We start from the raw sequence: 11,067 nt of genomic DNA, 5'->3' as shown, positions 1-11,067 counted from the left end.
CTTTTTTTTATGTCTCTATTTTAGGTTTGTCAGGGCGTGAGTTGGGGTGGGCATTCTATGTTTTGTTCTTTGTTTTATATTTCTATGTGTTTGGCCTGGTATGGTTCCCAATCAGAGGCAGCTGTCAATCGTTGTGTCTGATTACCATACCATAGCCTGTTTTCCCACTTTTGTTTGTGGGTGGTTATTTTCCGTTTGTGTTTTCACCATACAGGACTTTTTCAGTTTGCCATTATTCTCTTGTTTGTTTGATTTCTGTGTTCAGTGTAATAAATATGATGAACACTTACCACACTGCATATTGGTCCGAAATTTCAGAACCACCCACCACAACCGGACCAAGCAGCTTGGTAACCAGGAGCAGAGGGTTCTGGACTCCTGGACTTGGGAGGAGATTTTGGATGGTAAGGGACCCTGGACACAGGCTGGGGAATATCAGCGCCCCAGGGAAGAGCTGGAGGCAGCTAAAACCGAGCGGCGGCGATATGAAGTAAGGCAGCGCAACAGGCACGAGAGGCACACGGGGAGATTGGCGGAGTCAGGCGATAGACCGGAGCCAACTTCCCGTGCTTACCGGAAGAAGCGCAGTACTGGTCAGGCACCGTGTTATGCGGTTAAGCGCACGATGTTGCCAGTACGCGCTCATAGCCCGGTGCGCTTATAGGCCAGCCCCCCGCAAGTGTCATGCGAGAGTGGGCATCCAGCCAGGGCGTATTGTGCCGGCCCAGCGTGTTTGGTCTCCGGTACACGGTTTCGGCCCAGGGTATCCTGCGCCGGCTCTGCGTGCTGTGTCTCCGGGGCGCTGTGAGGGTGCAGTGCGTCCTAGCAACATATTATGTAACTTATTAAGCAAATGTTTCCTCCTGTACTTATTTAGGCTTGCCATAACAAAGGGGTTGAATACTTACTGACTCAAGACTTCCCAGCTTTTCATTTTTAATAAATGTGTAAAAAAATTCTCACAACAATTTTATTTTGACATTATGGGGTATTGTGTGTAGATCTGTGACACAAAATCCCATTTTAAATTCAGGCTTATTATAAAATAAAATCAGTGTTAAAATTATTATAGGGTTGATATGTTGTTCTTGACCTTGATTTTCCTAGAAGCCAGGGATCTTAAAGCCACAAAAAGTGTTGCCCAATATGAGCTTTATTGAGAGACAACGCCTAATACAGTAAAGACTTACACCACCCATTATTTTGTATTACTCACAGGAAACTGGTTAGGGGAGGACGGCTCATAATAATGGCTGGAATGGAGTGAATGGAGCGGTATCAAACTCTTGGAAATAAAGTGTATCTTCTTTCTTTCCACAGACTATTCCCAAGAACAAAAGTAGTCCAAGGTTTCTGATTGAAATCAATTTCTTCCAGCAGTCCTCTGGCTTGTTGATGTCCAATGTGTAAATATACCCAATTAAAAAGAAAAGCATCACAATTAGTCACACAAAATGAAAATAATTGTTGGGATGCATTGCCACTAACAGGTATTGTGGATTGATTTCAGTTGAGGGTTCTTTGTAAAATGTCAACATAACCATGGCCAAAAACTGAAATGTTTGCACATAACATATCAAATATACCCCCACCTGAAATGTGAGGTGAATAGCCACAGTGTTGCATAGTAAGGCAGGGTCTGTTCTGCGTTGAACCCAGCCACAACCAGCCTTAACATCATGGCCATCATGAGCCCACTGAGCCAATTGTTGGTGTGCTCCTGGAACCTCAATGCTATAGACTTGACCCCTACTCTGATATCGTCATCTTTGTCCCGGCGACAATAGGAAGGAATGCAATGCACACATTATAAAAAGTTGTCATTCATAGAACAATCTAGAATATTCTTTAACGAACAGCATGAACTGAGGAAGTACAAACATTTGTAATAGCAATGTTAAATAGGCACAGCATGACAGTCATAGAACAGGTGTACACCTAATACCTGATGGGCATAGATGGTGTCATAAATGGATGTCCACACCACTCCTGAGAAATACAGTGGTAGGCACACTGACCAGTCACAGGAGCCAAAGACAGTAGAATAGAAAGTCAGTCCTCAGTGGCCTTGTGGTTAGTGTCCACCCTGAGATTGGAAGGTTGTGAGTTTGATCCCTGACTGAGTCATACCAAAGACTGTAAAAATGGGAGTTCATCTCAGCATTAAGAGAATAGATTGGGGGTGAGGCCCTGGGATAGATGAGTGTCCTGTCCAGAGGGTGTACTTATAAATGGGCCCCTGCTCCTGTGAGCGGTTCTGGCTCGCACAAGGCAAGGATACTCATTTATTTTACTCTCTATAGCAAAGGGGATGCTAGTATTTGTGACAATTGAAGCAATGCAGATTAATGTTTTCAAAGACAGACCCAATACAAGTTGTGGCCAGTAGGTGATGCTCTTCATTAGTGTATGTGTGACTACCTGAGATAGGGAAGCAGCTCCAAGGGCTATGCTGTGAACAGGAAAATCACATAACTGGTTTTAATTTGCTGTGTTCTACTCTAAGACAAGACAACACTCCGGTCACGATTACAATGTGCACTTTCACAATCTAGCCTAAATTTATATCTAGAGAAGTCTTTCACAGCTTTCTAATATGTTCTTCAGTTTCAACGGGGAATGTACATGTAATAATTGAGGCAAAGTAGGGCCTCCAGTACCAGAGAACGCTGACCTCCCAAGAAGAAAAGGGCCTGCATCTGAGATATTTTCGCTGCAGCAAGGGGCCGAGTAGCTGTCCTGTCAACCTGCATTTTTATACAGTCAAAGTCTTTCAATTAAGTCCTTTGATTTTGTACATTTCCATGTCAGTTTATTCTTTAAACATTTAGACAGTTTACCAGGACACATACTCAGTGCATGCGCTAACCAGCTGGTAAGTGTCTTCACTGACATTTTAAACCTCTCCCTGACCCAGTCTGTAATACCTACAGTGCCTTCAGAAAGCATTTACACCAGTGGAGGCTCATCAGTGGAGGAATGGGAGGACCATCCTCCTCAGTGAATAAAAGTAATAATAATAATAATGAAACAATAAAAAAGTTATTATTTTTGATAAAACTATACTAAATATATTCACGCCAACAAATAATTTATTAAAACACACTGTTTTGCAATGAAGGTCTACAGTAGCCTCAAAGCACTCTCATGGGTAGCATAATGGTGTACCCGGAGGACGGCTAGTTTCCGTCCTCCTCTGGGTACATTGACTTCAATACAAAACCTTGGAGACTCATGGTTCTCACTCCCTTCCATAGACATACACAGTAATTATGACAGCTTCCAGAGGACGTCCTCCAACCTAACAGAGCTTTTGCAGCATGAACAGACATGTCCACCCAATCAAACAACCTGGTCTCATAGACTAGATGTAACATAGTAAATGTATCACGCGTATCACGTGTATCACGTGAACGTCTAGCAACCCAAATGTTGCAAGTTCAAATCTCATTGAGGATAACTTTAGCAATTTTCAACTACTTACTACTTTTTAGCTAATTAGCAACTACATAGCATGTTAGCTAACCCTTCCCTTAACCCTAACCTTAACCCTTTTAGATAAACTTTCCCCTAAAGCTAACTCCTAAACTTAACCCCAACCTTAACCCTAACCCCTAGCCTAGCTAACATTAGCCACATAGCTAGAATTCCTAACATATGATACATTGTGCAAATTCGTACCATATTGTACAATTTGAAATTTTGTAATACATTGTACGTTTTGCAAATGCATAACACATAATACGAATTCTAATTCATAACATATTATACAAAGTGGGTGATGGCTATCCACAAATTAATACATAACATAATATACCCGACGTGGATGTCGATTAAGGCAGCCCCCCTGCACCTCTCTGATTCAGAGGGGTTGGGTTAAATGCAGAAGACACATTTAAGTTGAAGGCATTCAGTTTGTACAACTGGCTAGGTATCTCCCTTTCCCTTTTCATACCAATTGGAGTGTCTCGGATTTACAGTGCATTCAGAAAGTATTCCGACCCTTGACTTTTCCACATTTAGTTACTTTACAGCCTTATTCTAAAATGTATTATATTGTTATTTTTCCTCATCAATCTACACACAGTGAAATGCTTACTTACAAACCCTTAAAACCAACAATGCATTTTTAATAAAATCCATAAAAAAGTAAGATAAAATAATAACAAATAATGAAAGAGCAGCAGTAAATAACAATAGTGGGGCTATACACAGGGGGTACCGGTACAATGTGAGTCGATGTGTCAATGTGCAGGGGGCACTGGTGTCGAGGTAATTGAGGTAGTTATGTACATGTAGGTATAGTTATTGAAGTGGCTATGCATAGATAATAACAGAGAGTAGCAGCAGTGTGGGGGGGGCAATGAAAATAGTCTGGGTAGCAATTTTATGAGCTGTTCAGGAGTCTTATGGCTTGGACTTAGACTTGCTGCTCTGGTACCGCTTGCCGTGAGGTAGCAGAGAGAACAGTCTTTGACTAGGGTGGCTGGAGTCTTTGAGATTTTTTGGCCCTTCCTAGATCTCAGGAAGCTTGGCCATGGTGGTGTAATGGGCCGTACGCACTACCCTCTGGAGTGGAGTGCCTTGCGGTCGGAGGCCGAGCAGTTGCCATGCCAGGCGGAGATGCAACCATGCTTTCAATGGTGCAGCTGTAAAACCTTTTGAGGATCTGAGGACCCATGACAAATCTTTTCAGTCTCCTGAGAGGGAATAGGTTTTGTAGTGCACTCTTCACAACTGTCATGGTGTGCTTGGACCATGTTAGTTTGTTGGTGATGTGGACGCCAAGGAACTTGAAGCTCTCAACCTGCTCCTCTACAGCCCCTTCGATGAGAATGGGGGCGTGCTCGGTCCTCCTTTTCCTGTAGTCCACAATCATCTCCTTTGTCTTGATCACGTTGAGGGAGAGGTTGTTGTCCTTGCACCACATGGTCAGGTCTCTGACCTCCTCCCTATAGGCTGTCTCATTGTTGTCGGTGATCAGACCTACCACTGCTGTGTCGTCGGCAAACTTAATGCCTGGCCGTGCCTGGCCGTGCAGTCATCAAATCAAATCCAATTTATTTATATAGCCCTTCATACATCAGCTGATATCTCAAAGTGCTGTACATAAACCCAGTCTAAAACCCCAAACAGCAAGCAATGCAGGTGTGGAAGCACGGTGGCTAGTAAAAACTCCCTAGAAAGGCCAAAACCTAGGAATAAACCTAGAGAGGAACCAGACTATGAGGGGTGGCTGTGTCGGGTGGAGATTATAACAAAACATGGCCAAGATGTTCAAATGTTCATAAATGACCAGCATGGTCAAATATTAATAATCACAGTAGTTGTCGAGGGTGCAACATGTCAGCACATCAGAAGTAAATGTCAGTTGGCTTTTCATAGCCGATCATTATGAGTGAACATGGAGTACAGGAGGGGACTGCGCGCACACCCCTGAGGGGCCCCCATGTTGAGGGTCAGCATGGCGGATGTGTTGTTACCTACCCTTACCACCTGGAGGCGGCCTGTCAGGAAGTCCAGGATCCAGTTACATAGGGAGGTGTTTAGTCCCAGGGTCCTTAGCTTAGTGATGAGTTTCCAGGGCACTATTGTGTTGAACGCTGAGCTGTGGTCAGTGAATAGCATTCTCACATAGGTGTTCCTTATGTCCAGGTGGGAAGGGGCAGTATGGAATGCAATACAAATTGCATCATCTGTGGCTCTGTTGGTGCGGTATGCAAATTGGAGTGGGTCTAGGGTTTCTGGGATAATGGTGTTGATGTGAGCCATGACCAGCCTTTCAAAGCATTTCATGGCTACGGACGTGAGCGCTACGGGTCCGTAGTCTTTTAGGCAGGTTGCCTTAGTGTTCTTGGGCACAGGGACTATGGTGGTCTGCTTGAAACATGTTGGTATTACAGACTCCGACAGGGAGAGGTTGAAAATGTCAGTGAAGACACTTGCCAGTTGGTCAGCACATGTTCGGAGTACACGTCCTGGTAATCCATCTGGACCAGCGGCCTTGTGAATGTTGACCTGTTTAAAGGTCTTACTCACATCGGCTGCAGAGAGCGTGATCACACAGTCGTCCGGAACAGCTGATGCTCTCATGCATGTTTCAGTGTTACTTGCCTCGAAGCGAGCATTGAAGTTATTTAGCTCGTCTGGTAGGCTCGTGTCACTGGGCAGCTCTCGGCTGTGCTTCCCTTTGTAGTCTGTAATAGTTTGCAAGCTCTGCCACGCCTGACGAGCGTCGGAGCCGGTGTAGTACTTTTCGATATTAGTCCTGTATTGATGCTTTGCCTGTTTGATAGATCATAAGAGGGCACAGCGGGATTTCTTATAAGCTTCTGGGTTAGAGTCCCTCTCCTTGAAAGCGGCAGCTCTACCCTTTAGCTCAATGGGAATGTTGCCTGTAATCCATGGCTTCTGGCTGGGGTATGTACGTACAGTCACTGTGGGGACGACGTCCTCGATGCACTTATTGATAAAGCCAGTGACTGATGTGGTGTACTCCTCAACACCATCGGAAGAATCCCGGAACATGTTCCAGTCTGTGCTAGCAAAACAGTCTTGTAGTTTATCATCTGCTTCATCTGACCACTTTTTTATAGACTGAGTCACTGGTGCTTCCTGCTTTAATTTTTGCTTGTAAGCAGGAATCAGGAGGAAAGAGTTATGGTCAGATTTCCCAATGGAGTGCGAGGGAGAGCATTGTATGGATTAAAGGTGTGTGGAGTAAAGGTGGTCTAGAACTGTTTTCCCTCTGGTTGCACATTTAACATGCTGATGTATAAAAATAATAAAAAATGGAAATATCACATTTACATAAGTATTCAGACCCTTTCCGCAGTACTTGGTTGAAGCACATTTGGCAGCGATTACAGCCTTGAGTCTTCTTGGGTGTGACGCTACAAGCTTTGCACATCTGTATTTGGGAAGATTCACCCATTCTTCTCTGCAGATCCTCTCAAGCTCTGTCAGGTTGGATGGGGAGCATTGCTGCGCAGCTATTTTCAGGTCTCTCCAGAGATGTTCAAGTCCGGGCTCTGGCTGGTCCACTCAAGGACATTCAGAGACTTGTCCCGAAGCCACTCCTGTGTTGTCTTGGCTGTGTGCGTAGTGTCATTGTCCTGTTGGAAAGTGAACCTTCGCTCCAGTCTGTGCGCTCTGGAGCAGGTTTTCATGAAGGATCTCTCTGTACTTTGCTCTGTTCATCTTTGCCTCTATCCTGATTAGTCTCAGCTGAAAAACATCCCCTCAGCATGATGCTACCACCATGCTTCACCGTAGGGATGGTGGCAGGTTTCCTTCAGATGTGATGTTTGGCATTCAGGCCAAAGAGTTCAATCTAGATTTCATCAGACCAGAGGATCTTGTTTCTCATGGTCTGAGAGTCTTTTAGGTGCCTTTTGGCAAACTCCAAGCGGGCTGTCGTGTGCCTTTTACTGAGGAGTAGCTTCCGTCTGACCACTCTACCATTAAGGCCTGATTGGTGGAGTGCTCCAGAGATGGTTGTTCTTCTGGAAGGTTCTCCCATCTCCACAGTGAAACTCTGGAACTCTGTCAGAGTGACCATCGGGTTATTGGTCCTCTCCCTGACCAAGGCCCTTCTCCCCCGATTGCTCAGTTTGGCCTAGGAAGAGTCTATGTGGTTCTAAACTTCTTCCATTTAAGAATGATGGAGGCCATTGTGTTCTTGGAGACCTTTATGCTGCAGAAATGTTTTGGTACCTTTCCACAGATATGTGCCTCTACACAATCCTGTCTCGGAGTTCTACGGACAATTCCTTCGACCTCGTGGCTTGGTTTTTGCCCTGACATGCACTGTCAACTGTGGGACCTTAATTAGACAGGTGTGTGCCTTTCCAAATCATGTCCAATCAATTGAATTTACCACAGGTGGAATCCAATCAAGTTGTAGAAATATCTTAAGGATGATCAATGGAAACAGGATGGACCTGAGCTAAATTTAGAGTCTCATAGTAAAGGGTCTGAATACTTATGTAAATAAGGTATCTGTTTTTTATTTGTAATAAATTAACAAAATGTTCTTTAAACCTGTTTTCGCTTTGTCATTATGGGATATTGTGTGTAGATTAATGAGGAAAACATTTGACAAAATGTGGGAAAATGGAAGGGGTCTGAATACTTTCTGAATGCACTGTACATAAATGCTCTGAGACAAGGTTGCTTTCCTACCTACCCTACTGGCTACTGATGTTGTTCTGTGAGCTGCTCCATGCGACAACCAGTTGAGAGCTGCCTGCTTTTGCTGCCTGCAGATTCTATTCTGTTGAAACTAGGCTTTGCGTGCGGCTCACGTGAATATATTTCACAGATCGTGTAGGCTACTTTGTGCATGATATCTCTATTGTACTACATAATTGATACAGGGTATGCCCCCACCACACCACTGCCAACCAGGCACACAAGGCATGTGCCCAGGGGCCCTGACCTAAATGGGGCTCCTATTGATTTTATTAGTCACTCTCACACAGATATCATATAAACAATGCAAAACGTATAGAATTGCAGGAAATTTGCTTTAAAATTTAAAAGGTTTCTCTCCACCTTATGGCAAATTAGTAACGGGACGACCAAATTTTGCTTAGGGCCCCCAAAAGGGCCATTGATTCAGGAAAGGACATTCATTGTGGATTGCAAATGTCAAAAAACACTTAGCAAGTGTGGCATTGTCTGCTTGCTTGCTCCTTCTTACCAAAAATATTGGATTATCTTTGTCCTTTGTCGTGACGTTATATCATTAATGTGATGACTGCTTTTCATCAAATAGTTACCTCCTACGTTTAATTATTACCCAATTAAATTAATAATGTAACCATTAACTCATTAGGAATCTGGGGCACCATGGGAAAAGTCTGTTTAATGAGTTGCTTAATGATATATCAGAATATATTGATATCATACCAGTCATCAATTAATAATTTCCTCATATCAGTCTCATTCTGAACGTCGTTGACCTCGTAAATCTGCACAAACCCTAGCCTAAGTGATGAATCAGCGGTACACAAATTGGTTTAATTATTTATTTACTAACTAACTAAATAATCACACAGGATTACCTACACACACACACGGTATTGGTTATATTGATTACTAACATAATGCACTAACCCGATATGACGGCGTGTTACACAATGGAAAGGGGGTGAGAAAAGAAAGAGAGGGAGAGACAAAGAGAGTGGACTTATTGTACATACATGTGGAAGCTATGCTCAAAGGAATATGTATCAGGTTTGAAAGTAAGACCCAGATGCAGACTGTGTCGAAGTAACAATGTTTATTACAGCAACAGGGGCAGGCAAATGACAGGTCAAGGCAGGCAGGGGTCGATAATCCAGAGTAGTGGGGAAAAGGAACAGGACGGCAGGCAGGCTCAGGGACAGGCAGAATGGTCAGGCAGGCGGGCTCAGAGAGCGGACTGGCAAGGGTCAAAACCAGGAGGGCGAGAAACAGAGAGACTGGGGAAAGCAGGAGCTGAGACAAAACGCTGGTTGACTTGACAAACAAGACGAACTCAGCACCGGACAAACAGAGAACACAGGTATAAATAGACAGGGGATAATGCAATAGATGGGCTAAACCTGAAAGGGGGTGGAGACAATCAAAAGGACATGTGAAACCCCAGGGGTTTGCGAAATGCCCTCGGGGGTACTCCAAATAAAAATGTGATCCACATTTTCAAACAGCACATTTATATTTTCCAATGGGGCTATACATTTGGGTGAGGTTTATTTCTCACCTGAGTAGCCTCGTTTCACTGCCAAAAATAAATGTAAACCATCTAGTGTTCAGCGAAATAACAACGCAATGTCAAATACAGGTAGCCTAGTCAAATAATTAACATCTGAGTTACAGTTATTATGTTATACCATCCTTAATGACATCACAAAATACTAAATGATATGACACGATTATTGTTTGGGATCCCCACCAACCATTCCAAACGTTTGGATTTCTAAACAAATGTTTATTTAATGTCCAATCTTTTGATGTTGAAGTTTTGGCGACACAGTCTCTCTGTGTAACACTCAGACATTCCATTCTCAATACTGTAGAGCCAAAAGCAGAGTTTCTGCAAGCTATTTACGATCTGGTTGTTTAGTCATAAAACCGGGGTGTTGTGGCCCCCCTCTGGTGGTTTACCCTGGTAGGCTTTCTTCCAACGGAGCAGTCCACCACAAGAATGGGCAGCGGATGTCTGGGTTGGGGATCACCGTTCCGGACCCATCGTCTGGTGATCCAGGCTGGTAGATCTGGGCAGTAACTTAGGAAGATGTTAACAATGTACACACTCACAAAATATATAATTATGTTTCTTCCCCAAATGCGTTGTGGCACTAACTGATGGTTGTATTGGAAACTTGTTTATGGCTCTATCACTTCCTAAGTGTCAAAGACAATTAAACAAAAAAAATTAATAAAAGCATAAAGAAAAGATATACAAAATATAGTTATAACACCTTAATCATCTAATGGGACTGTATTCCATATGCGCCCACGGTCTTGGTAAAATGACACTATCATGGCATTGTCTAATGTCATATCTAGGGCGTTCCTACTTGGTAGTGTGTTGCTTAGGGCACTATCCTAAGTTGATAACTACATGATAAGTCTACAGCTGTAAGGCACCTAGCTTCAGACAGTCTAAAGGGATGACCTATGAGAAACTGGTGAGTACTGTAGCTGTTGAGTCAAAGGCCTCAGGGTAAATGTTCAACTTTACGAAGGCTGGTATTTGGCTTGGACTCTTTAAGTGATCCTAGCATAAAACCTCATTAAATGTTCTGTTGTACTTGTGCGTTTATCCTTACACAAGTACACATACCAAGGGAAAGAAAACCAAGTATCCTGGTAGGCTGCAACCTGTTCAGGATGAGTCTGACGTCATTAGATCATTTCCATGTCAATGCCTGGATGTTCGTAAGAATTGATGTCGACCTCAAGACCTATGTTTTTTTTGTAACAGTATTTTTTTATTGGAATTTCACAATTTTCACCCATATTAAGAGGTACAACAACAGAGACAAAGCACACACAAAAGCACACACAAAAAAAACA

At 43.4% G+C, this 11,067-nt stretch overlaps 1 protein-coding gene across 1 annotated transcript; it reads right to left on the bottom strand.

Moving 5' to 3' along the window:
- Positions 1–1,201: 1,201 nt before the first annotated feature.
- On the bottom strand, positions 1,202–2,753 carry LOC115111179 (4-hydroxybenzoate polyprenyltransferase, mitochondrial-like). Its single transcript, XM_029637045.1, has 5 exons — positions 2,626–2,753; positions 2,367–2,452; positions 1,939–2,058; positions 1,593–1,767; positions 1,202–1,419 (listed from the first exon to the last, which is right to left on the bottom strand). The coding sequence occupies exons 1-5, from the start codon at positions 2,751–2,753 to the stop codon at positions 1,242–1,244; spliced, it is 687 nt and encodes a 228-aa protein (XP_029492905.1). The 3' UTR covers positions 1,202–1,241.
- Positions 2,754–11,067: the final 8,314 nt, after the last annotated feature.

This window comes from Oncorhynchus nerka, linkage group LG27 (assembly GCF_034236695.1).
Source record: "Oncorhynchus nerka isolate Pitt River linkage group LG27, Oner_Uvic_2.0, whole genome shotgun sequence".
NCBI lineage: Eukaryota > Metazoa > Chordata > Actinopteri > Salmoniformes > Salmonidae > Oncorhynchus > Oncorhynchus nerka.
Note: the sequence above shows the minus strand (reverse complement) of the source record. Positions and strands in the feature narration are given on the sequence as shown.

Coding starts and splice junctions, on each gene's coding strand:
- LOC115111179 (XM_029637045.1), bottom strand. CDS start 2,753: ATGCAGGTTGACAGGACAGCTACTCGGCCCCTTGCTGCAGCGAAAATA. Junction 1,768..1,938: donor CTATGCCCATCAGGTATTAG/GTGTACACCTGT, acceptor GCCGGGACAAAG/ATGACGATATCAGAGTAGGG. Junction 1,420..1,592: donor CTATTCACCTCACATTTCAG/GTGGGGGTATAT, acceptor TTTCTTTTTAAT/TGGGTATATTTACACATTGG.